General features: G+C 36.8%; 1 protein-coding gene across 2 annotated transcripts; it reads right to left on the bottom strand.

Annotated features, from left to right (window-relative positions):
* Positions 1–225: 225 nt before the first annotated feature.
* On the bottom strand, positions 226–27,464 carry LOC131792388 (FERM, ARHGEF and pleckstrin domain-containing protein 2). 2 transcript variants are annotated; one of them, XM_059109758.2, is made up of 34 exons: positions 27,169–27,464; positions 24,697–24,801; positions 21,189–21,231; positions 20,927–21,005; positions 20,573–20,617; positions 20,352–20,404; positions 19,629–19,702; positions 19,479–19,525; positions 18,972–19,059; positions 18,710–18,798; positions 18,487–18,553; positions 18,043–18,137; positions 17,203–17,343; positions 15,967–16,734; positions 14,995–15,179; positions 11,167–11,339; positions 10,887–10,942; positions 10,636–10,666; positions 9,818–9,951; positions 9,225–9,303; positions 8,433–8,534; positions 8,249–8,333; positions 7,970–8,020; positions 7,338–7,396; positions 7,112–7,183; positions 6,365–6,433; positions 6,187–6,276; positions 5,925–6,074; positions 5,573–5,681; positions 4,895–5,139; positions 4,420–4,527; positions 4,166–4,225; positions 3,792–3,883; positions 226–3,507 (listed from the first exon to the last, which is right to left on the bottom strand). In XM_059109758.2, the coding sequence occupies exons 1-34, from the start codon at positions 27,289–27,291 to the stop codon at positions 3,426–3,428; spliced, it is 3,849 nt and encodes a 1,282-aa protein (XP_058965741.2). In that variant the 5' UTR covers positions 27,292–27,464; the 3' UTR covers positions 226–3,425. The 2 variants fall into 2 exon arrangements, with proteins under 2 accessions (XP_058965741.2, XP_058965748.2); XM_059109765.2 differs by lacking the exons at positions 226–3,507; positions 3,792–3,883; positions 4,166–4,225; positions 4,420–4,527 and having other exon boundaries at positions 4,991–5,139; positions 5,573–5,680; positions 5,923–6,074.
* Positions 27,465–27,791: the final 327 nt, after the last annotated feature.

Genomic DNA, 27,791 nt, shown 5'->3' with positions numbered 1-27,791 from the left:
TGCTGAGGCATCGTGTTGTTGTTTTCCTCGAATTGGCCTTTGCCTGTTGACTTTTTAAAGAAATTGTAATGCTGTGACGGCGGGAAGGAGGGGGGGGGGGGTAATATGAGATGGTCTTATCAAATGAGTTGATTATTTAAGTTGGCCACCTTAAACAGTTTGTGAAGCTCACATTTCAAGCAACTACCCTTCGTCAAAACGAATAAGGAACAAACGCCTACTACATCAAATAAATAGAGCAGTGGTTACCTCCCTACACTGGACACCCAATGAGAAAATGCAAGAACTCGCCAACTTCTTTATTTCTGTTATGTCCAAAACTTTATTTGAACTTACAATGAATTTCTCGACATGAATAATAACTCTAAAGAATATAAATTTAACATTTATTTAGCCATTCTTCTGAATAATCTCAATACTCTGTACAAAATTCTGACCTGCACGACAAACCTTCAAGTTAAAAGAGTCTCCACGCTTTAACGGATTCTCACATCCAATCGCTTGATCCAAATCTCGATCCTCGACCAAATCAACAATAAGACCGACCTTTGCGCGACACGGCAATTGGGCAATTGGGCAACTTTCAATTCATTATGGAAGAGCCGTGCCATGAAGAGCACTCAGGTAAACAGGTAAATGATGTTAAAATTGCACGTTCACCGAAACACTATTGTAGTAACTTTACAGCGAGAAGTGTAATTGCCAAGGTGCAATTTACCCAGGTTTTAGACTAACAATCTGTAATCAAACAAACAAACAAACAAAAAGACAAAAACAACAAAAATTGCCCTAGAGTTTCATCGACGCTAGTAAATAACACATACCAAACGACAGCCCGACTAGTCCCATTCAGATAACAACTCCTTGAGGCGCAACCATCTCGAGATTATCGCGCATAGTGAGGAGACTCTTTTAACTTGAAATAAACACACATCTTGGCCTATCCTCGGTCTTTTCTCAATTACAGCTAGAAGACCCTTCACCTTAATAAGAATTCGAAAGCTTTAATACGTTGCAACTCTCATGCAACGAAAACAAATTAATAGAAAATTAATAGAGCACGCTCGCTCTCACTGCCTGATAGGTGTATCAAGATGTATGTATGTACCTATGGTTGAGAAGCGTTACAGACCCCTTTTTTTTTTTTTTAAACTTTTATAGCAACCGAGGGCAATAATGTGCCGAGACAGCTTTATGATAAGACTCACAAGATTAGAAGCATTCTCATAAGTTCTACAAACTGTTTAAGTAACTGAGTCTTCTTCTCCTTATCCTTTCGTGTTTAAATCGGGGTGTGTAACATTTGCATGTCATGTCCAGTTCTAAGTGTCTCTTCCGGCCGTTAAATCGAAGTTTCCACGTAGTTTGAAAGTTGCCTGACGTTATTGCGAGAGTCTGAGACTATTTTTCACTTTGTTGATGTAGAGTAACAACTTTCTCTCAAATGTACTGCCCATTGTTGTCCAAAATAGAGGTCAGAATGGCAGGATATGGGCTAAGTTCGTCCTTTAGCGATTCTACCAGCTGAGACGAAGTAGAGTCCCATAACCAGCCATCAAGACCGAACAAGCTTGAGGAAAAAATTATTCTGAAGTAAAATACTACACCAAAGAAATCCACACTGGCGAGAGAAAAGACAGCAAAGCGGAGAGTGGAAGATCTGCTTATCTTTCCCGCTCGGGTGGTCACTACGAACACAGAATCCGTCAATAACCCTTTAAATCCCATAAATGACGAAGAAAGAATTTCTCCTTACAATATCAATACAATAACAAGTAGACAAGTGATGAGAATATCGAAAAATACTAGTTAGGGGATTTTGAGTTGCTCAAATAAGAAATTGTCCAAACTAACATCACAAGAACTGTATGCCAGACAGTAAGGACAATTACTAAAGAGATCTTGGGAGTTAAAGGGTTAACTTAACCACTGTTTTGCTTAATACCTTCAAGGTCACTTGGGTAATGTTACGTTCAGGTTCATTGCTTCAGCAGTCGAATTGTAACTTTCAAACAGATTTTGCAATTTGGCTCAAGTTCAACGTGATGGTAAATACAAATAACGTAAAAGCACTCTCGCTACATCAACAACGCGAAAAATAGTTTCCACATTAATATCAAATCCGGATGTAGCATTAAACACCTAAAATTAAGCTTTTCATTAGTTTTGCAACGGAAATGTTTACGCGAGCTACAATTAGCTTATGTAAAATTCTTCACCTTCCCATCCCCTAATGTAATTCGCCCAAGGCAGCAGAGGGTATAAGTATTTTTAATATACCGAACCTTAAACTCTACCACGAGACCCCTTTCCGGCGTACGACAATTTCTGTTAAAATCGGTAATAAAATTGAAAATAAGCAAGATATTCTATAATTGTACAATTCAATGGCTTTCTCGCTCAAGAACGAAAACCAAACTGTAAACATTGTTATATAAACTGTTTCCTCCGCACCCGCATTTTTAAATGTCTTTGTCTTCATTCCGATCAGTGATTAACATGAAACTTCTCCTCGTAATTGCAATACATTACTGAGAACAGATGGGGAGAATAGAAATCCTTATGTACAAGTTTTATCTTTAGAGAACTCCAACTCTCAATTAATTTACAAGAAAACGAGGGGAAGCTAAAATGAAAGAACTGTGGAGAAGAAATTCGGAGTTTGTAAGTTAATGGAGTACCAGGCGAGAGACTAAATAACAATATAGTATTAAGCGGTAGGAAATAGACCTCTTAAAAAAATGTGTTTGTAAGTAAGTTTTTTAAGAAGAACGCTTAAAATTGGCGTTGAAGTAATGCCAAGATAACGGCTGCTTATCATGCCCTGTTATATGGCCTCTAACCATTACCTAAGTCTCCCTCGCGGAAACTACTTGAGTCATTCAGCAACAACACTATCGGGTACAATTAAGAGAAGATTACTGGATGCTGCAAAGCCCATTCCACATTGAAAGAGACGTTCAAGATGAGAGATTCACTGCAGACTCTTTAAGAGAACCAACAACCCATTTTAGGTCAGCTTGAATGCGCGCCTGGGAAATCATTACAAGTAAAACGATACTTCCATTCCATGCCTTTGAATTTTTGAAGTGTTGGGGAGAAATCCTCCGGCCTATGTTGAGGTGAAGGCCTGCCCTTGATCCTTGCAGCAATTTAACTTATTTCTCGTCTCCACGGTCACAAAGGGTCACATTCACAGCTTGTAGCAGACGCATCCCTTCGGTAAAAAAGCCTTGTTTGGCTACGATCCTAGTCACCATTGTAAAAAAGCTTGAGAGACTGTTCAGGAACAATACCTCACTTTTCTCCAAGATTGGCTTCGCGGTACCCGTTAGAAAAGCAGCGCACGCATGTAATAAAACGATTATAAAATACCTCGGGTGAACGTACAACAAAGAAGCAGCTTGTTCCAAATCGCAGCTTGCTTAATGAACAGAACTGATCTGACGACTGAAAAGACGCACTCTGGATGAGCTTTGGGTTGCACCTGTAATCACCTCCATCCACCTGAAATCAAAGGCGCAAAAGAAATGCTTTATGAATTTATATCAAGAGAGAAAGTAGCGCTTCAATTGACGAATGCGTATGTTTTTTTCCCTCCTGCTCTTACCAGACACTTCCATTACTGAAACAACCTGTTTTCATTCTTGCTGACACTTTGTTTACGAAGTTTCGTTGACAAACATTGTGAATAAAACATCACAAAATAAGCAACACCATTTCGGTGGTCAAGGTTTGAGCTATTGGTGAACACAATTTGGTTTACATGATATTAATACGTTTTGCTGCACCTGTAGAAGGTGTATTCATTTTCGGCTCTGAAAAAGTACACATGGGTCTTGTACTGCAGCTTGAAAACGAGGTCCTTGTCGATACCATCGGCCTGTAAAGGAAAAAAAGGGTCAAGGTCAAATGCTCAGTTTGTCTTGAAGCCCACAAGGTTGGAGCTTATCTCTAGATTTAAGGGCCTCTTAGCATTGGCTGGACTCATCTTGCTCACTTGCGGAAATAGCTATTTAATAGCAATTTAATAACAATAAGAACCGTATTATAACCATCTCAAGTCCTTTACAGTCTCCTATCTGCCTAAGGTAAGTTAATGGCGAAGAAAGTTACGGAGTCACTATGTTCCAGAGGAAAAATATGCTGATTTCCAAATTATTACCTCAACCGGTCTCCCAACCGAGTAACCAATCAGTGGTAAGCTCGCCAATGGGAACTCGTCCTAGGAAAAAAAGTCTTGAGTTAATATTTAACAATTAGAGAGATAAGTATATAAATAATTTCAACTGGCGAGCGCCAATGTCTGAAAGATTACCTCCCATACAAAAAACCACACAAATATGTTTGAACATGTATTTTTCTTAGACAATTTCAGTTGAAGAATAGCAAACTTTCCCGATGGATGCACACTTATACCTCGTGTGTTTTGTAGAAGAAAAGACAGAAGTTTGTGAACACGACCCACAGTTTCTGCCATCGATTTCCAGTCTTGAATTTCCTCAGCAATTCTCCACTCATCTGATTCTGAAATAAAACAGGAATGGAGTGAGAACCTGTTCTCAGAAGAGCCTTGTTATAATACAATTTACCCCACACTGTTTTTTTTTTTTTTTTTTTTTTTTATCTTAGCGTATATATTCCTCACAACATCTCATACTTTCAAGAAGTTGGAATAGGTTCTCGATAGAAATTCCGATTAAGTCGTTCGGCTGCCGCACGTGAAGCAAGCGGGTAGTTTAACATGCCTATAAATTCCTTCTTGGCCTTTTCTTTTTTTTGTTTCTTTTTGTTTTTGCTTTTTTCTATGACAACGTACATGCAATGGCTACCAGAACTATATAAATAAAATGGAATGGAATAGACTTCCCACGTAAACAGTAGTTATACTTACTCGCACAGAAAGCGAATGTTCAATCATACTAATACTAGTATTTCTATGCCAACAGACTCTACGTGTGGACATGGTGTGAGTGTGCGCATGTCTTCTTTCCAAGCTTGACACTGGACTAGAATTGATCTCGTCATCCGATCCATCACCATCTGCTATTCCTGTTATTTCCACGGGGGTGGGTAGGGGCAGGACCTTGTCACCTGATCCCATCTGGGGGTAGGGAGTGTCTCCATTATGTAATTCTTCTGCAAAGGGGGACGAAAGAACATTATTTACAGGATAAGTGGATAATCCTTTACCCCACTAAATTAAAAAAAAAAAAACACTTTTTCCAGCCCATATTGCTAATTTAACAGCCCATATTGCTAATTTAACCCTTCTCCTGACTGGTAGTAACAAAGAACACGACAACTAGATATGGGTTCTTTCGGTGGTTATTTAACCCTTTAACCCCTAAGAGTGACTGGCATCTAATTTCTCCTTACCATATCACCCCTGAATCAAACATTAAGGTCAGGAGAATAAAGGAGCTGATCACCCACTAAAGAAGATCTTGATTGTTAGACAAATTCTCCATGTCGACATCTTAGGAAATGTTTACAGAATAATATGGAGAATATGCATACTGATTTTAGGGTGTAGAGGGTTAAGACAAAATAGCATGAAAATATTCATTACCTTGCTCTAGATCGCTGTAGCATTCTTCGCATAGGAATCGAGTTGATCTCATTTTGGGGGTTCGGTAGGCAAAGTTGGATCTCTTCTGAGAGCAAGCTCCGCAAAAAACCTGGAAGAATTAAAACCTTGTAACTAACATGTTGGAACTTCGGCAAGACTAAAACAAATCAAAATATCGTAGGAATAAAAACAAACATAATCAAATGATCATCCACTTAAGAAAAGTAGAAAATCTTGGTCTTGACTCCCTGATAACAAAAATCAGTTTCAAAGTCCTGAACAATCGGGTATATTTTTTGCCAATTTCCCTACCTACATATCTTGGAGAGTATTAGCAAAAAGAATAGCTTACCCGATCTCTAGCTTGTTTTACAGCTCTTTTCAGATCCTCCATCCACTTGTATTTTTCTTCCTCTGACCCTGCCGCTAAATGAATTTCTCTTGCTTCCGAGATGATAGTAAATGAATATAACCCGTGCATCTCCGGACCACTGTTTTCAAGCTACGGGTAAATTGAACACACAGAACACGTTATTATCTCGGGGTCTAACAATGTGCCTCCCTTTCCTAATGTAAATCAGTGGCAGATCAAACCAGCAATTAATAGAACATACCCGTATGGTATCCAGAGGGATCTGGCCCCGCACTCTAAACTGGTTTGTTAACGTGACGCCTTTGAACGTGTAGAGGAGAATATCGGAAAACTGCCACGAAGAACACAACAAAATTTTAAATTGATGTCAAGAACATAATTATATTGCATAGAAACGTGAACAAAGAGTGTTCTCTTACCAAGAAAAACATCCTTGGTTGTGGACCTTTCCTGTCAATTTTCTGAAGACAGCCCTCTCGGATAAACTCCTACAAAGAGACATAAAAACATATCACATGGGAACAATGACTCCCTCAAACACACGCTGAGGCATAAATGATAGGAAACAACTAAGAGCAGGGCGTGAAATTGCGCCTAATACAGGCGCCAATGCGCCTAAATTTTTCACTTTGGCGACCAAATCCTGAAAGTTAGTCGCCAAATTGGCGACTAGAACGTTTCATCATAACCTTACCAAGAGATATAGTGAATTAAAAAGATTTGCAAAGATAAATCCGCGGCAAACATTCTCGTTAAGTTTGTTTCCAAAACGTAGCACATGCATCTCGATCGATAACTAGACGCCATCTTGGATTTAGATGAGACTGAACGTTGTATATCATCTATCCTAGTGTCCACTTTGTAGCACGTTAAAGATCTTTTCCCTAACTTAATTTTGGAGGGTCTATCTAGAACGCTGACAGCTTAAAGAAAGATTTTGTTTGTCTTTGAAAATGGCGACCAACTTTTTTCGAATTGGCTACCACTTTGAAGAATTTAGGAGCCAAGTGGCTATCAGAAAAAAAAGGTTAATTTCACGCCCTGAAGAGGTTTGAGTCCTCCTCCGTTTGTTTGTTTATTTTATTTATTTATTTTTTGTTGTTTTGTGTAAAAAAACCTGACTTATTAGTCATATACACCGCTGTTTTGTATAACCAATCACTTACCCTTCCAGGTTGCACGAGATTTTCAACTCCAAGCAAATCTCTTTCAAGCTCGATGATTTTCTGAAAGTTTTCCTATCAAACAACGAGAATAGGAAAATTTTAGGTCTTTCAAGATGGTTTGATATGCCAGACTGGAGAAATGTTTTATCCAAAAAAACAAGAACGTTCAATAAAAACAAAGATACAATAACAATGTAAAATGTAAACAGCTTCCTACTCAACTCACCAGTTTCCTTATACTTTCCTCTACAGCTTTAACTGCCTCGTTCACTTCCTCCAAGGCTCCTAGATAAGGAATAGAAAAATCAGAATAATAATTTTCCCAAAGACAAGATAAATGTTTTCCACAAATTCATTTCAGATAATTTCATGTCCATTGTTGATAAAGCATGGTAGTTAGCAAAAGTATCAGCAAGGGAAAGTGCATTAGTAATTCGCATAAACAGCTACAATTTTAAACAAAATTAAATTCGCATGAAAGTGGAGATAAATCCTTTAGCTTCAACAATCGAATAAAAAGAAACCTCTCCTTGCAATTTCAATCGATATACATGTACTTCCTTGCAAACTTTGAAATAAAGCTTCAAAGAGTATCTTGGTTAAACGCAAAATTCCCAGAAATAGATTAACAAGGATATGAATAGCAACCACAAGAGAGAACCACTATTTAGGTTAAGGAAGGATAAACGTAAAAGAAATATCTTAAGCTAACGTAGAATATAAAGGAAAATCGTTTGAAAAATAAATTCCAGTACGATAGTAGGTAACTGATTAACACTTGGACTCTGCTCATCTTAACCACCAAACTACTCATGGACCAAATGGTTGTAGAGCCAAACCAAAGTTACGTTTACTTACTTTGAGTGTCCTTATGGTCGATGTGTTCAGTGGGATAAAACTTTAAAAGTCCTGAAAAGAGGAAAAAGAATTATTTCACAAATAAACAGAACGGAGACCAAAATTCAAATGTCCCTCGGACACACTTTATTGAAGAAAGCAAACTGTATGAAGCAGATTGCTTTTCCTTATTTCGAGTAAGCTCGTTCTTTTTTAAATTATTTGTAATTGGCCGTTGGTATGGCCTTGGCTGTACTATATACGGATAGCATTTGTCATAAGAAGTTTTCTTTGACTTACTCTCTAGAAGAGATTTGTAATGAACTATTCTTTGCGATGGCTTCAAGATGAAAGCACTGAATGGCAGGTAACAAACTTTTTGAGTCTACAAAAAAGAGAAAAATAAGGTTTAATTGTTTAAGAGGAACCAATAAAATGAGACATCGACAAGGGCACATAAAAACTTTATCAATAAAGAGCACACCTCGAACTCTTTGTAGGCGACCTCAAAGTCTCTATAGTTATTTGTTGCATCCTCTAATTCAAGCATCACTTGGGCGTGTCTCTTCACATGGTGTAGGTATCGCTAGTCAAAGGTAGAGTAAAGTAGACAATAAATTAACAATTAAATTTAGAAACAGAGTAGACTACATATCATAAAGATGAGAATTCTCCAAACCAAACTTGCCAACTTGAATGAATTAAAAATTTTACGACAAACTTGAATGAATAAACCCGTAAAAGTGCGAACGCACGAATGAACAAATACAACGAACGAACGTGCGCGTACTTCTTCAGTACACGGGTTTGCAAGCAAGACACCCACGATAACTCCCACGAAAACAGAAAAATGATGTATAACAAGTATCACAACCTTGTTCCATGTTAGTAGGAAACATTTCAATCTCTGACTGTATACCCCAAAGCTGTTTCAATATTGTGTTACAAAGTAGCCGATGGTTCTCTCTGCCCACAGTAAATGAAGTCCTTGGCGAAAGTCAAGCCTTCGGTAGAATTTCACTCATTTCACTCGTGAGATCACATAGCACAAAAAGAGTACTTTAATTCATTCATTTATTCCTGCAACGACTGCAATATTTTCGGGCGCAAATCCCGCGCGAGTTGCTCGGAGATGAAAAGCAAAGGACATTCGGAGTTTGAGTTACAAATCAGAACACTCCTTCCACGTTGTCAAATGTTTAAGCACATACTATCATCCATGATGGAAGAAACGGCTTAAAAATTACCAGCTTTATGCCAATAGGTCCTCGCTTACCTTTATCTGCTTCATGTTACGTAGCAGCAGGTCTCCCATTCTTGGACTCTCGTTCGTTTTAGACGCTCCACTTTTATCCCTAAACATTCAAAAACAATACCACCACCATCAAATTGACGACTGGGACAGAGCTTACGGATCAACGCCAGTATCTGAGCTACTGCGCACCTACCCCTCCCCTAACCCAACAAAAGTTCAACTGATGACAAACTGGGATTAATGTTGGGTTAGGGGAGGGGTAAGTGCGCATTGCTGAGATACTGACATTGGTCTGAATTTAAGAGTGTCTTCTGAGGTGAAAAACCTCTGAAACACACCAGAGCGCAAATTTGTAGCGATAATCTATTGACTTGACTTCCTTTCCTAAATAGTGTACCACAGTTGTATCGATGAAGGAATTTTTTTCCTGTAGCCATATCAGTGGAGCACCCAAACGCAAGATATTCTGACAATTGAACAAAAAAGCTGACAACAACAATTGAATCAAAATACCTCACAAAACATCGTGCACTTCCTTGAAAGTTTGGGACACAATCTTTCAAACTGAAGTGATTTAACTCACTTCTGTAATACTAACGACGACATTATCTTACCACAGGTTCATTCGCTGTTCGAGCTCGGATAAGAATGAGCAGTGGAAATCGTAAATTGGATCAAATGTAGAGAACAGAAGCTTTCTTCTCTCCTCAGGAAGAATACTGTCTTCATTCACAACATCTCTAAAGGCCTAATAAAACAACAAACAACAGACGATAAAAGCTATTTAATATGCCTTGATCAAGCGAGACAGCAATAAACCCTTTGCATAGGACGGCCACGAGACCTACTTTTAATCCGAAGGCAATGGAATGAGGACTGTCCCTCATGTTCCAGCAATGAATTAATTCTCATTAATATTTCATCAAAGCTAATTGAAATTATATTTTTCTCTTCGAGTGGCACACCTTGGGAAGCATTTCTTAGTCTGGAGGGCGGGTATGAGATTTTCTCAAATAACTTTCATTTTTCAATTAACGAGAAACTATTTGTGTAAGGACACTCCAGCATAATTTGCGAAGCAGGCCTTTCGTTAGTCGAGTACGCATGACTTTATCATATCTCTCAGTAAGTACGTGCGCTGTGATTGGTCAATTTAGCGCACCGTAATTCACTGTATAGCCCGCTAAATTCAAGGTTTGTTCGAAATTAAATATTCCCCCTCTTTTTCAACCAAGATATAAAATCAATATTTTACTAATTTCGTTTTATCGGTCCGTACTGTAAATTAAGGAACCTCTTTTTTTCAACGAACTCAGTAACAAACGGTACGGACCTCGACCTCGGTTAATAACAGGTATCGATTGACCTCTAATTGCAGTTAAGTAGTCTCAGGTAGAGAAAGAGAGTAACAAAGATAAAGCTTGCTACTTACAATGGTGATAACTTCCAGGTCTTTTACAAATCTATCAATGACGGAAAAATCAGTGAATAGTTTTGCATTATATGCGCCAAGCTGACACAGGTAGGAAAAAGACAAAGTAAAATCGGGGTAACAAAGTTGTATTAAAAATATTGAAAGTAAAAAATTCCGAATCACAAATAAGAGGGATTTGCATTATTTTTCCTCAAATGTTTAGAGTGCAGTCTGTGTCTTTTTAGTTGTAACTTCATGTTTATACATACGTTCTCTCCGTGTTCAACAGTTCTCTGGCGACATTGTGAGCTGCGCTGTACAATTCCTAAAGATCAATACAAAATCATACTTTTAGTATAATTATTTCCCGAAGAGCGGCCGTCTTGAAAATGCTCCTTGGACGAGTTTGGTCTCACTGGACAGGAAAATATTTGGCTCTCGATCATCACATGAAGACCTCGTTGCGCTTGATACGTACTTCCTTACCTAGAGCCAGATAATTTCCCTTCCAGCACCGCCATTCAGTAAATGAGTAGATTCAGCCTTTACCTTGGAGATGTAAGCACCCTTTTGAAATGAAATTGGTGAGGTGGGAGACACTGGGGGCGATGTTTCAATGTCACTTCGGAATGGAGACGACAGCTCGTCATACATAGTATCCCTTGCTTCTCCAGAGTCTGATGTTGCACCGCTGTCTGTGCTGTGACGAGACCCTCTGCTACCTGAAATGAGACACAAGATGAATTCAGCGGAAGGGAGATGCATACTCGCATACTCTTTAACCCCTAAGGGTGATCAGAATCAAATTTCTCCATACAGTGTCCTTGCCAAACTAAACATTAAGGTAATGATATAGATGGTCTCAAAAGTGTAAACTGATAATTTAAACTTAATGCAACTCCTATCGTTAGAAAGAAAGCTTTTTTAGACAGTGTCTTTTATGTAATATTCTGTAGTTTATATGTTCAGTTACCATTTAGGAGGAGAATTTGAGGGTACTTTCAACATAACAGTCTCAGTCGAGGAAATATCTGTCAAGAACTAACCTAATAATTTGAGGCCATTTACCAAGCTCAATTAAGTGAAATCGAAACACCAAGGGTTTCCAGATGTCTAGGCCGGATAACATCACAGTTGTCCAAGTCAGGGCTCACAGATGGAGTCTAAAATTCAGGTTACTAGGTTTGTCAGTCTTTAAATTAACAGACATCCCCAAAATGTGGATATTTCTTATCGTCGTTACGAAGATAATTGCGAGGAAATCTGTCGCTACGATCTAATTAAAACTCTTCATAGGTAATGAAGAGTTTCTTGAATAGGGATCTCCGCAACCGTGATAGTTTCCGCGGCGGAAACAAAAACAAACCAAAAAAATTGTACCTACAGTCAATCTCGTTGCATCATTTTTGCTGCAAGAATGAATCAAAAGCTCAGTGATGTAATCTAAATTTCACATCTCAGTTAATCGAACACCCCGATACACGGGAAATTTTTGTGGCTACTGCACTCTGGGAATGCGTAGCCATTGTTATTTTAAAAAGAATGGATATCCTCTCTACAGTCTGTGTATGAAAATGTTCTCTTCCTAGCCAAAGTAACCATAAGCTGTGTCACGAGCCCTAAAAAACGGCTAAGAAGGAGACTTTATCTAGCTGCTACGAATTCATCATAAATCATGAATTCAGCATCAAACTCTGTTGTACATCAAAACAATACCCACGCGATTCTGTTACAAGCTTGCGACACGGGGGAGTTACAAGGATTTGTTAAAAAAAAAAAAAACCACGAAGCAAAGTATGAAAGCAAGAGAGTCCTTAAAGGAGGGACTGCGATTGCACTGAATCTCTATCCGAAGTACTTTACCTAAGCATTTCAAGTTATACAAATTCAGTAAAATTCTCAGTTAAACAAAGCTGTAACTTTTAAATAACTTCAGCTTTTTATTTAAAGAACTCTCAGAGTCATATTTATGATAACAACAGCACTGAGAAGTACAAAGTTGCAGATATACACCGCAACACAATTTAGAAGTTAAAGGTAACATTAACTCCTGAGGATTGTATAGCCCGCAAGTAAAATTCATCTACCTTTGAGCGCATATGCAACTGTGACTATCAACTTCAATGTATCACTGTCTTTATTAACCAATACAATAGACATTTCTTGGTTAGATTGTCTTAGTTATTACAAAACTTGTAATAGCTCTGGTTCAAAGGCTGCACATGAAGCAGTATGCAGAGAACGCGCAAGAATATTAACTGACTTCAATCTCATTTCTTTAGCGTTACCTTTGCGTATACATAATGAGATGTATACTAAAAGAAGTTATACTTTATTGGCCAGTATCAAACATTTAATCAAAACAACATACTCAACGAGCAATGCTTCAATACCATATTACCCTGAATTCTTACGGCTCAGTTAACAATATTACGCTGCAATTTTTTCTTTGTTCACAGAAGATGATGACCATCTTGCATAAAACTACCACTTTACTTTTGTCTGAAGGGCTAAAAAAAGGTGTAAAACCGTGAGGTTTTAATTCAGTGACAATTCACAATAAACAAAAGACTTGAGATTAAGATCTCAAGAAACCTCACGTCAATTTAAAGTCTGTTTTCTTATTACGACACGCCTCAGGGGCGTTTAAGCCGTATTTAGGTTAGACCAATCTATTAGTGTAATCCAGTCGGAGGCAGGAAATGGATTAGCTTTTGAATTCGAGCAAAGACGACATTCTTTAAATTATTAGCATAGTTTTAACCATCTGCATTTCCGCCTATACTGAGTTTATTTATCATACATTTGAAATCTTTACGGTACAAATAACTATGTTGGCAAAGGTGTTTGTTTTGAATACAGTCTGCCAACAATAGCCAGTGATTTATCATCTTAAGCATTCATTGGTTTCTTAGCAAAAAAAATGTCCTTTGTTATCTTGAAAACCATGTTTACTCAGTGTTTGTCGTTTGTTGACTTCAAGGACCACAGACTTCATCATAATCTAGAGAAAAAGATTTGGAAGAAAAGAATTATGTCAGGGAGAGTGAAGGAGAGTTATGAGAGAAAGAGTTGTATTAAAGAGAATGCATATGAAAGTGGTTCAATGACAGAGAAGCGTGTCATTCAAGCAAAGACAGCAAAAAGAACAATAGTATAAGAAATAATTGGACACTTCACTAGTTATCAACTGTGTCCATAACACAGGTTAGTAATTAAAAGTAAGAGACGTACACTGATATTCGTGATGTCAAGGATGGATCTTAAGGCATCCCTCATCAACACAATTACTACAGTTTAGAAATCATCCTTGCAATGAATTTTCTTTTGCCAGAAATTGCTGTTGATGATGTACAGTCATTACTTTGACAATTATGTAAAAACTTTTCAGCCAAAGTCATTTGAATGACAATGCAAACTGACGCAAATGTTTACCACCACTGAAATATTACCTTATAAATTATGTTTTGCACAGCATTCTAAAAACATTTACAATATGCAGCAACAGTAAATCAGTCTACTGCGAAACGTTGCCTTTTTTTAAGCTACTACATGTATTAATTACTTTACAATTTTCTTTTACTATGTACTTCATAGAGCAAAAGAAAGATGAACAATCAATTTTTAAATTAAAAGCACCATTGATCTGTTTATTCGTAAGAGCATCTTAACATTTAAAATGCAAGGGTTTACTTTAATTTAATATTCCAGTAGTTGGTATTGTTTATCCTTTGAAACAAATTTATTTTACTTATATTTTTAATGGCATAATCACTGTAACATAAAGTTGATTTTCTTATCTAATTCAGCCAAGTAGCATTAAAGGCATAATTATATTTCTTGTGATAATTACACATACTTAATCCAGCAAAATTCTCACCATAAATATGTACTACAGCAATTAGAGTGAAGAGAGCACCTCACTCCAAGAGCTCCCCGTGGTGCACAAACATCAATTTTTTTTTTCCATAGTCTATTGCAGGTTGCATGATTAAGCCTCATTACAAACACTTGTGCCTATGTACCTGACAAAATTCCCTTAACCATCAAGCTTACTAAGAAAGACACACTGCAAATAACCACTAAGTCCCACCCCTGAAAAATTTCTGGAGGTTATCAATATTCATCTCTAGTTTTTAGAGAACGTTCTATATTGACAAAAACAGATTTTAACCAAACTTCCAACAATTTCAGCATTCACCTGCCAACTTAATTGATCTCACAGGTCTTGCATGATGCTTTATGTCCTATTTGCATCAGCCCTATTGTGTCCACAATTAGTTTTTTGTGCTTTGCTCTCTCAATAATTGTTCTTGCTGTATCTGGCATTTTCAACTTATATCAAGAAATCATGTGCCAAAAAATACTTGCACCCACCTTTCCCATGTCGTGTTACTCCACCATTCTGTACTTTAGTGACTATACTGCTACATGTGATGTTCAGTTTTGCTGAATCTCTTTTCTCGTCCCTGTTTTCCCCTTCCTTATCATATAGTTTTTGATTTTCTTCTTGGAATCCATTATGTGGAACAACAGGTATTGGACGCTCAACTTCCTCTGAACTAAAAGATTGTAAAATTGTGACAGTTTTCCTCAAACTCATAATGCAACAATGATTCACTAAGTTAAACAAAGGAGATCAGGACATACAATTTACTTATAGTAGAAGTTAGATTCTGGTCTTGGAGGAAATTGTTTTCCTCTGTTTTATTTCAAGCTATTTATTTCTTTTTTGTTTTTTTCTAACTTCATCTCTCTTGATTTTGAAAGATCCAATAACCCACAAATCAAAAGGCAGAGTTCTGGACTCAGCAGTCAAATATACTGGCTAAATCCTATCACCCTAAGGATTGACTACCATCTTATTTTTCCTAACAGTATTGCCACTGAATTAGACATCAAGGTTTCAAAAAGAAAAGAAATGATTGCCAGTTGAAAAAGTTCTTGATTGTAAAACATAACCTCCTTGTCGTGATCATAGGAGACATACAGAGAACAGTATGGAGAATATGCATGCTGGTGTTACATGTAGAGGGTTGCACAAAAAATTCTCTGAATGATTTGCTTCAACAGGCAAAGCCCTCTGCCTGGTGCAGTTCCAGGTAAGTTACTCACAAAAATGCCTTTTGTCAATGGCAGCAAAGCTATGCATGCTAGTGTTACATGTACAGGGTTGCACAAAAAATTCTCTGAATGATTTGCTTCAACAGGCAAAGCCCTCTGCCTGGTGCAGTTCCAGGTAAGTTACTCACAAAAATGCCTTTTGTCAATGGCAGCAAAGCTCAAATACCCTTCAGTATACATATTTATAGAAACCAGTTAACCCAACCAATAAGTAAATCAACTTACTTTTCAAAGTCATTCAGCAACTCAGGTGGTGGTGAGGGTAATAGTTCTGGTGGTGGTGATGGAAATTCCTGACCAACCCCTTCATCTCTGATCTCTCCTGGAATTTCATCATCTTCCTCATCTTCTGGTGGAGGTGGGGGAGGAGATGGCGGGGGAGGTGACATTGTGTCAACATCACTCACCTCCACAGGTGAAGGTGGTTTTGGTTGTGGTTGATACTCAATGCGCACACATTCTTCTGGAATCAAAACCTTCTCATCAACATTGTGATCATCACCTCCACTGCAATAATTCAGTGGTGTATCACGTTCAAATTCACCATCAATATTCTCCACAGCCTCTCTGGGTTTGCCATCTGTTGTTTCTTTAAATTCATGCACATTTACAGAAGCCTCAGTAGTGCTTGCAGGAGCAACTTCAAGTGGCTCTGTTTGCCACTCAAGGTCTGCCTCTGACTGGGCTTCTGAAGGTGTATCTGACTCTTCCCTCATCATATCTGGTTCATCATCAAGATCTTGGAGTGGAATGGCACCCTTCTTTTCAGGTAATGGCTCGGTGACCAAGTCCTCCTCAGGTGGAGTTTCCTGTGGTCTATCCTCATGTGAAATACTTGTTGTTGGTCCATTTGAGGATAGGGGCCGTTTTTCCTGGAGAGGTATCAGTGACCTTGGGGGTGTGTTCTCACTTAGTCCAGAGAAAAACATAGGTGATGGTTGTGATGAGTTTCCCATAGAATTGTGTCTTGTGGGTGTTTTCATGCTTTGTGATCTGAGGGGGAAAAAGATTACAATTCAAAATAATGACACAAAGGAAAAATTACACTAAAGACAAAATTGAGATTTCTGTTGTCTGTCCCTCCATCTGTACTAGGTCAGCATATGTAAGAGTACAAGCCTAGTCCTTAATCTGCTCATGGACAAGAAAAAGTACAAGTATAATGGCCATGCCCCTATCTGGCTAGAGCTCATCCAAGTTTCCATTGATTTTTCTTGCCTGAACAGAAAGGGCTCAGGGCCAGACCTCTAATCTGAAGCTCAGCACAGTAGCTATACAACCTCCATACATGACAGTGTGGGAATTGATACTTGCACGTGAAGAAGTATTACCAAGTCATTCCTAGCATTGTCAATACACATGTACCTGGTGTCTATACATGTAGTGTTCAATTTACACTATGAATATTAACAAGTACAGTAACATTTGTGAATGTTTGAACAAGAGGTCAGAGAAACAAACCTTTGAAATGGAGGCTGTTGTCTGAAAGTTGTTCGACATCCTTCAATGATTTGTTTCTGTGTTCTTCCACTGTATCTGTATGATGAGCCTCTGCTGAGGATTCTTGGACGAGACTTGGTAACTGGGTTGCTTACATTTTGTCTGCAAGAAAACATATCAATTACTTTCTTCATGATGGTTCGGTTTTGCACAAAAATCTCGATATGCTTGGAAGGTGATCCACAGAGTTGTGATCCACAATCACATGTGTATGTATGTGATTGTTGTTAACATTAATAACTCATTAAAAACAAGTTTGGATGAAAAAAGATGATGGATATGAAATTTATTTTCCAAAATTGGTAAAAATAATGGAGAGATAGATATGTGCCGTAACATTTTCCATCACATGAAGAAGACAGATGCTTAAGGGCCTCAGGCTCTGTGGAAGAGTTACTGCATGGATACATGTAGTCATGCTTTGTTTCTCTACTTCAACATTTCTAGAAAGATCTCAAAAAATTTTTTGAACAACCCTTAACATTTATCAGCTTGGCTCAAGATTACATCCTCAGAGTACCCAAATATTTGAAATCAGAGGATTGAGAATCCAGGATGGATCTTAAATAGCTGTGGGTACTGTACCCCATGGAGCCACAGAGGACCCAACATATGAAAACAGCTCTTGAAAACAATGGTCTTACAATGGAGTTGGCTTACGTTTTGATTTGAACAGTGGGGCAAAATTCTAGAGTAATGATATACATGTACATGCAGCTTTAACAGAGCACATTAAATGAAAAAGAAGAGTCATCCACAATTCTCTGGTGTTAAAGAAAAACTAACAAGTTAGTGACCTACCTGAAGAAAGCATGTGTAGTTATTGCAATTTTCCAAAAGCTCTTACAAGCATTCCTGCTTGCCATTAGAAATTCCACAACATCCTTGTAATGGCCCTAAGATAAAAATGAAAACAACCCAATTATTTATAGATTTGTTCAGAGCAGTTTTGGACTGTCTCAGAAAACTAAAACCAAGGTAATCAGCATCAATAATTCAGGAGAAACGAGAGATTAAACCAGGCAAACTTGAAGTACAAGCAAACACAAAAAGTTAAGTAAGGATTAGTTCTAGTCTTGCATCTAACTGGTTTAGACTACAATGTGCATTTTCTAGACTAATCACAGAGAGAATAAAGCAAACCTAAAGGAATTCCAGATAAATTTCAAAACTCAATTGAGTAATAACCCTATGGCTGTCCTCATAAATGCCAGGCCATAATGTTTCACTACATTTGCAACTTACAAATATTTCAGGATGGAGCTTCAAAAGAAATCTTCTTCTCTTAAAACTAAGCTTTCTTATTTTTGCCCTGAAACAGAAATGAAATACAACCAGTGAGCACAGATGATCACCAAAACATGTATTACCTCACCCGTAATTTGGGTGACAAAGGGGGAAAGGTGAGGGGTACTGACAGGAGGATTAGGAATTTCAAAGTAGAGAGAACACGCCTAGGTGTACTTACCAAGAAAATGTATTAATTTTTGCCCCATTCTGAAATACACAGACACCCATATGAGCTGCCGCAAGGTAGAGTTCAACATCATCTTTGTCCTGTAAGGAATAAAAAAAGTAGTGCATCACCATTACTTGCGAAGGATGAGTGTGTCTGAGGGGGGCAGGGGAATTTTATTGTTAAGTTAACTTAGTATAATTTTTTCTTCCCCTCATTTCCTCTCCATTCAATTCAGATCTAAAATGTTCAGCATTTCAGAGGAATCTCTTACCTTGGCAGGATAAAGTATCATACCATACATCTCTAGTCTTCGGGCTACATCTAGGAGGTTGTAGTCAGCATCAGCAGGCAACAGACCCCTATAGAAACAAAAGGAAATTGATATACATGCATTTCAATCTATCAAATGATTTTTTTAATTCAATGCCCTAAAAATACAGCATGTCCCACAGTTCAACAACAGTAAAAAAATTGTAATCAAGGCACAGTTTGCTCCTGACACTGCAACTGTACATTAATTGTATCATTTTGTAAACCTACAGCTGGACAAAATGACAAATGAGCTGTTTACAAAACATAAACACAGTACTGTTAAAATGTTAAAATTGAATATGTAAGGTTGGTATCATTGGTCATGTTTGAATTCTGAGAAAGCTGTTATCAATGAGAACCAATTTTTTTTAAAGAAAAATAATCCTATTTTTAAAAATTGTAGTTGAGTCTAAAACCAAACCTGTGACTACAAAATTGTCACATGAGGGTACAAAATAATAAGTACCTGTGCTCTTTGTGGTAAGTAGATATTCTCTTTTCTGAGTCAGCTGTCTGAAAAGAGTAAGAAAATAAAGGAGATGAAAGCACACAGATATAAACAAGAAAATGTCATATAAATAAACTTCATGCATGGGAAAATTCTGATCAAACATACCTGACCAGGGAAAAATTGAAACTCTGACAAATATCCTGGTCTGCATGACATGGAATCATAATCACCAAGTTCACCTAAAAAAGGTGAGAACAATAAGACAGAGAACCCACAACACCTTTTATAGCTGAGCTAACTTGATGATATGAGTGAAGATGTTGATCCCTGACTAGTTACATTTGACCACATGCACTACTGCCTGTGATACATGTATCTCCACTCAAAAACCACTTCAATACTTAGCGAGATCCCTTAACATACATGTACATATTTCAGCGGTAACACTCAATTTTGGGTTTCTATTTTTTTGAGAATGGAAAAGTTAACCCTTTTACTCCCAAGATCTCATTACTAATTCTCCTTACTGCCTGCCCTACAATTCTTATAATGTTAGTTCAGAGAATTTGGTATTGGATCAATTCATAAGTACCTAATTGATGTTATTAATTCTCATCACTTGTCTGCTTGATATTGTATTGAAAATATAAGGAAAAATTCTGTCTTGGTCACTCATGGGAGTTTAAGGTTTAAGAAGCTTTCAGTTGTGTGAGGAACTGGTCTAGCAGATAAAAGATAGAAGATCCCATCTCAGCTACACTGTACATATAGATTTCTCAGATAAGAATCTGGAATTAAAAGTGATGTTCACCCAGAACTTCCCCAAAAACTTGAAGCATTTCCTAATTTCGCGCAGCTAGAAAACAAGTGAGATTAAGTTATACATACCTTGAACAACATAGGACGCCAATAGGGCAGCTGTATTCTCTGAACATTTTAATCTGAAATTTTAGAAGGGGGGTATAAAAATGTTATCGCTGAAATTAATAACCACATACGAAGAACTACAGTTGGTTGGTGCACAATGCACTCACACAAGGAGGACTTTCCTTAAGATGCGAAAAAAAGGAAAAAAAAGAAAAAGAAAGAACGAATGAATGAACAATCACCTTCCACTAAGAAGATCTCTCTTTATCTGAAGACCAAACAAATACCTGTGGGCACAAAACAAAAAATCAGTAAGTTGTAAAATTCAAGTTTCCTGTAAGAATTACTGTAAGCCTAATAAGGCACCTACATGTACATGTATGATATACAGGTTGATAGCATCTCGACAGGTAGGCCATTACCAGTACAGCTTGGATTATAAGTTCATAGATGCATACACAAAACCCATATTTGCAAGAGAAGTGAAGAACATGTACATGTAGGAAGATCAGTTCATTGTAAAACCCAGGTGCTGCTGACATGAACCCTTTGCAAATGGACCATTAATTCAAACCTGACAAAAGAGACAAAGGTACCTTGTGTACTCCTCTTGAAGACTTGCAGGATCTGGTGGATAAAACTTCACACAGCATCTAAATAGCGTTGAACGGAGATCTAAAAGAAAGATTTAAAAAGTATAGGTATTTGATGAGAATTTCATCAACCATAGAACATTGTCCGACAACAAAATATAACACCTTTCGCCGTGATCAGTAACTCACAGCAAAATTTAATTTTTTTATAACATTTCTTAGATAAAATTTTATAACATGAATATAGAATGTAATCTGCTCTCACCTTTGACTTGTTTGTTGAGAGGTTTAATATCATCAAGCCAAAACTGAAAATCACAGATGAAATCCAGTCATTTTTTAAGCAAACATTTGAAAATCAAACAAATACATTTATAAAATAATTCAAATAGTATGTGCGCTCTGATTGGCCATAAAACCATTTTACATGAGCGTATATAAACACAGTTTTTGTTCCTCTTTCATTAGTTATTTTAGAAAAGAAATGTATAAAGGTTTCCATGTTTACATAGCCTGATGTAAACACGCGGGAGGTTGGGAGAACATGAGATAAGCTGGAAACCACGACCCGAAGCAGAGTGGTTTCCTGCACTTATCTCATGTTCTCCCAACCTCCCGCATGTTTACATCAGGCTATGTAAACAGAGAAACCATTTTACATTTCTTCAGTAAATGATAATGGTAATTGAACTGATTGGGGTGCTATTTGGTCTGGAATCATATGCTTGATTTCAAATCCAACAAAAGAATCAATTTTTCCTTCAGTATCACTCCTGAATCACACATTATGTTCATGAGAATAATGAAAATGAAAGAGAAAAAGATTGGATTTGAAGCAAAAAAAAAAAGTGCAATTTGTTGATAAATTGCACCAATAAGAGCCAATCAGATAACAAGGATCACTAGTGATTTTTACATGGATGTTAAAGCTAAATAAACAAGTAAATAACAACCAAAAAACAAAGTGAAATAAACAAATGAATAAGTCATGGGCATGAGGCAAAGCTAAACTTGCAAGTAATTTTCCATAGAAAAGGTCCTAAAAAAGAAGGATACATGTAAATAACTTGCCTATAGTAGCTTATGCATGTACTTGTATACCCAAACTATGACCACAGGCCAACAAGTCCTGATAGATAACCCAGTATTAGTTAATTTTCCACTTGCGCTACTTGATTTGATTTAACATTTGCCTGGAGGGCATGAAACATTTTTTCCTTTTTCTGTTTGCAGATGACATAAGGCCCATACTTAGGGCCCTGTGCTGGCGGGAAATGGTTTCAACTTGCCCGAAGGCGAGCTTAGAAAAAAATTTTCTTTGCACAGTGCAATGACCAGCACACTGTTCACAAGCTCTTATGCTATCAAGCTAAAAATAGAGCTACAGATACAGGTGACGTTTCCTTATCAAACAAAAATTTGGCGAAATTGTCACAACATTTTCCCTACCTCCTTGTTATGAACCAGTTATCAAATTATATCCTCTTTGGTTCGTTAAAAGCCTTTTCTCTATTTGTTGTTTTTTTAATATCCCTACTTTTTTAAATCATTATTTTGAACTTCAAGAAAGACCCTCCTTTGCAGACACACATCTGATGTACCTTTTGAAAAGAAATAATCTTAAAAATGTCATATAAAGAAAAAAAAATTACACTTTTGCCCTTTAGGCATAATTTTTTTAATATTTAAATCAGGTGAAAAAAAAAAAAAAAGAAAAAACCCACAGCTTATAAGAAAATCAATGTACTGCTAACCCTGTGAAAGAAACTACCCTGTGCATCTTTGGTAAATTATTATTACAACCAGTAATAAGAGTTTTTATTGGAAAAAAAAGAAAAACAACAATTTAACAATAATGTGCAAAAAGTGCTGATAGAAATCTAAGAAATTGCTTTTTTCCCTGATGAAGACATATCCATAGCAATATTTATTGCAGGTGCCAAATTAGGGGAATTGAATGGAAGAGGAGGCCATCATGTCTGTGATAGGTTCACTGCGATTACAAAAATTAGCTTGAGGGTTAAAACATCATCAAGAACAGAATGTAACAAAGAAAAAACACTTAAATGCTCTTTTTTCGTTACAAAGGAAATTGCCAGAGGGAAGATTAATGAAAACAAAAAAATCAGTTGTGAGCTATGTACATAAAAATTTTGTACATTTACATCAAAGTATACTTAAAGAAAATATTGACTTAACAATGCAACTATTGATTTCTGAAAACAAACAATCCACCTCTAGAGAGAAAAAAATTGAGGTGTGCAACTGAAATCTTCCAGATTTTCCTCTCTCTTTTTTTTTGCAGAATGCATATCAAATCCTCACACTATTGATATTTATCACAAAATTTTTTTCAATGTATTTTTTATTGTAAAAAATTATTTTTAAGGAAATTAAAATATAATGACAACACAATTTCTACACAATGTGATCAAAGTCTAAAAAAATATCTGAGAAATTTTGCACTTTAAGTTGACATTGAACTTATCCCAAATAATATTATTGCAAGGAAATGGCTGTACTAAAAGTAAACAAAGATTCAGATCAGGGGAAAAAGATAAGACTGAATGGTCAAAGAAATTGTCATATATGAAAAAAAATATATATATATACCTATATTTTTATATATATAGTACTATCACCCCAAAGAAAGAGTGAAAAACAGCTAGGCAAAAATGCATCAATGGCAGTATTCTTCAAGTGCCTCTATGTTACACTTTGAAAGTACAAAATAACATCATAAATATTTTTGTTTATGACATCATGTTATATACATGTACAAGGGTCGAATATACATGTAGTATTGATGTAGAAGACATAGTTGCATATAATAACACACATCAGAAAATATATTAATATATTATTTTGCTCTTTTACTGATTTATTTTTCACATTCACACAATCGTAGGATGGGAAGGCATTTAGAAATTTTATATCTACATCTACAAAAATATTTCTTATCACACCTAACCATACAATGCATATCTTATACAAATGTTCACCCTTGCCAGACTATTTTTTTTTCCAAAATGAAGAAATCTAAATGTGAACTACACTGTATACACCCAACCAATGGAATTTTAAAACTCGGAGGTAGTTTGAGTGGTACATTGGTGATGGAGGTGGAAGTGGTATGTTGAGATGGATAATGGTTGCGATTTCCACAAAAACTGTGTGATTTACATTTGGAACAGTTTTTGGAAACCAATGTTTTTCATTTGGTGTAATCCACGTGCTTAAATAATTCATGGAGGCCTTATATCTAAAGTGCAATTTTTGAACTCAACTTTAATCTAGCTCGTTATTTACATGTACAATATGTTTACTGGGACCATCTTCTCAAGAACATGTATCAGGGATTACTGGGCATCAGAGATTGGAGAATTCTCTGGATAAATTTCAGTGCCCTAAGCCAGTTTTATTTAGATGTTGAGAATATGATTCCGTAAGGCCACTCCATTTTCCTGATACTAAACTTTAAGCCTCAAAAACACATTGTACTTCCAGATAACTGGAACAAAGTTCAAGATCTGAAGTGCACAACTAAGACAAAGTTCTTTCTAAATTAAAACCAAAGCAACTTGAGCTGCATCCTGATGTGATGGTAAAAAGTAAACTAGGGAATTGTCATGATTGTATTTGCAGTCTTCAATTAAGTCATTTTTCATTTATACTTTGTACCTTTCATTTTTGATTTGACATTGAGAGCAAGATCACCAGGATGCAAATCTTGCCTTGTTTCAAACTTGTTATAAATACAATGAGGCACTTACCAAATTGTCATTTTTGTCATAAAAACTTAGTCCAAAGTATTCACGTTCTTCCAAGTTCAGGCATTCATAGACGTTGTCATATAGAGATTTGCCTTTACCTTTTGGCTACAAAAACAAAAGAAAATTAACATTTGACAAAGGACACAATTACAAGTAAAACCAAACCACGACATATATAAATGGCCACAATGCACCTGTCCATTCTTACTGAGACTGAGAAACAAGAATAATGTTACGCTTCTCAATGAGGCATGGTGGCAAAGTATTTCCAATCCACACTTTTTTAAAAACATAAACATGTTCATGTTCACACCCTTGCTCCAATTTCGCTGACACACTTGCCAAACATTCCTAGAGTCACCCAAAACAAGTAGACCAATAAACAGTTCTACAATTGTGTCTTCTTTGGGGTTAGAGTAATGAGCGCAGTCTTAGGTAAGGAAAATAATGTGTGTAAAATCAAAAGCTGCAAATCCTTCAGAGAACAGAACTCCCATATATCTTACATTTTATGGAAAGCTTTCCATAAAAAAAAACCAATACCGCAAGACCTAGCCACATGTGTCAAATCAAGAAATTCTTGCGATGTGCAACATACGAAAATTGTTAATGCAAATGAATAATCAACTGCTGGCTGAAAAAGTATTTTGCAGAGAATAACCAAGAAGTCACTAGTCAGAGATTAAGATATGGTGGTAATTAATTAAGGGTGCCTGCTTTAGGCAAGCTCAATTGAAAGAATGATAAGTTACCCTATCTGAAAGCACAAAATGAATTAGCAAAAGCAAAAAGAGTCCTGAAGTCACACCATATAGTGTACATCTGTGTAAACAAAGTTCATGTCTAATCTCTCGATGCTGAGAATTCCGGGTCAAGGAATTTCTAGCATCTAAGGTAGTCAAACAACGTTCCACAAAGCCTATGAAATATCAGTTCGGATTTTAATTATAATTAGCTGCCTCCAAACACCTTGAAAGAGGCTTAGCATGTAATACACTGTTTATACATGAAGATGCATAATCATACCGCTCAGTTAAAAACTGAGGAATTTTTTTGACACTGAAAAGGAGCAGGCACTGAGCAATTTTTCCAAATGATATTAAAAATGAAACATAACTGTAATTTCAGTTGCAACTCGCTGTTGACTTCTTGAATCTAACGTTTTATAGATGCCGATCAAAATAAAACCATAACCGAGAAAAAATTCTCCAGTCATAGTTTGCTGTCATGATAACAACAGAACGATAAAACAAAAGCAAGAAATGTTCTAAATAAACTGAAAGGTAGGATTCTCAATATACCTATCAACTTCATCGACACAAATCTTCACGGATTAACATGTCCTTGGGACGCACAATCGCCTATTCTAAAACATCCCGGCAAAGAACAAACATCAAATAAATGATTCACTCTTATCTAAGTCAACAACCTTTCTAACATCTTCCCTGCATATCGATCTTTGATGAAATGGCTGTCAATGGAAATTATATGCTAAAATCTGTTTCACTTCGGAAGTGACTTACTGAAAATTGTTCGAATAGTGGAGGCAAAACCGCTACATAATCCACTAAATATTACCAAAAAAATGTTTAGCGGCGCTAATATTAAGATGGAGCGAGACGAACACCTAAATACATAATTCCTGAATGCCTTAAAACTTGAATAATCGATAAGAAAGGGCCGGCAACAGAAATCAAGAACAGTTTATTTTGGACTCCAACAGGAACAAAGAATGGTTTCCGATGCAGTAAGAGCTTTTTTTACTGAAGATAGATTTCGTTTTCTCCCATGGGTTTCAGCTTTTATTCTTTGTCCTTTCTGGAAGGATCTAGTCCTATAGAGAATAGTTTGTTCATTGACAATATTGCTGGATTTCGAAAAAATGACAATTTCCTGAGAATTCCCTATCGAGGCAAAGTCAAACGGAGTGTGTGTGTCCGATGGACATAACATTTCCACTAATTGAACCCAGTTCCACGGAAAATGAAAGACAGCATGGTTTTTCGGGTCACAACAAAGATTAAAAGGAAATCTAAGGTAAAAAAATATTAAAGGTAAAATTAAGCACGTGGAAAGCCATTAAATTACATTCACAAAACATTCGGAGCTATCGATATCGAATACTTCGAACGCTTCATCGATCGATAATGCCAATTTGTGCATATTTTTCAACGACAACATCGGGCAACAAGAAATGAAAGAAATCCGCACATCAAACTGAAAGCACAGTCGGGCGAGGAATACCGAAAGTTTACTTTTAATTTCAGCACGAAACACATGGATAACCAGGAATTATTATTTTCTCAAGACAGCTGCTAACTGTATTTATTATTGCGGGCTGCGAAGCACATCAGAGAATTTCAGAACTTTTAGAACTGATGAAACGCCGACAAAAATAGACAACATAAAAATTATGTGCACGTTTCTTGCCCTATGGTAAACTTTCATGGCGGTCAAAGCATAAGCACTTACCTCTATATCAAATTTTACCACGGAATCGTCGAGCATACAAACTTTGACGGTGACTTTCCGACGATTGGAGACTGCATGAGTCGCCGAAGTATCTTGCTCACCCATGTCATAACGGCGAGACATTCTAACGCGATCTGCGTTTGGACGGGCTCACGAAAGCGGACCAAACCACACTCCCCCTTCGTTTAAAAACTCTTCGATGGCAGACAAGTCAAGAAGAAATTCAAAACTAAAACACTACAACAAAGCGTGTCTAAAATTACCTCCGCGCTAGCACCAACATGGCTTCAAAGGGCCCTGGTGTAATCTTTGATGTGATTGGTCAAAGTACAAGACAATAATTCTCCTTCCAAATATGGTGTTTTAGTGCCCGGAAGTGAGCTTATTTATACGGGGTAATTACAATTAATTTAAATAGCGGCAAATTTCCAATCTATCAATGAACCTCTTTATGATATCCAACTTCATTAAAATATCTCAAAGACACTAATAATATATATTTCAATGAACTAAACACATTAGCAATGCTTCTTTTCGCGATCAACCCACAGATCATTTTCTAAAGGCACATTGGATGCACGGGGTACTTCCGGTGATGTCATTTCTCGACGCACGTTTTTTTC

This window comes from Pocillopora verrucosa, chromosome 6, assembly GCF_036669915.1.
Source record: "Pocillopora verrucosa isolate sample1 chromosome 6, ASM3666991v2, whole genome shotgun sequence".
In the NCBI taxonomy this organism is placed as follows: Eukaryota; Metazoa; Cnidaria; class Anthozoa; order Scleractinia; family Pocilloporidae; genus Pocillopora; species Pocillopora verrucosa.
The sequence above is the reverse complement of the archived record's forward strand: the minus strand, read 5'-3'. Positions and strand labels throughout refer to the sequence as shown.

Excerpts from the sequence above, each read along its gene's own strand:
- LOC131792388 (XM_059109758.2), bottom strand. The coding sequence starts at position 27,291 with ATGTCTCGCCGTTATGACATGGGTGAGCAAGATACTTCGGCGACTCAT. Across the intron at positions 18,554-18,709 it reads AAAATTAATACATTTTCTTG|GGCAAAAATAAGAAAGCTTA; the intron begins GTAAGTACACCT and ends TTTCTGTTTCAG. Across the intron at positions 6,277-6,364 it reads AACCAAGGATGTTTTTCTTG|TTTTCCGATATTCTCCTCTA; the intron begins GTAAGAGAACAC and ends TCTTCGTGGCAG.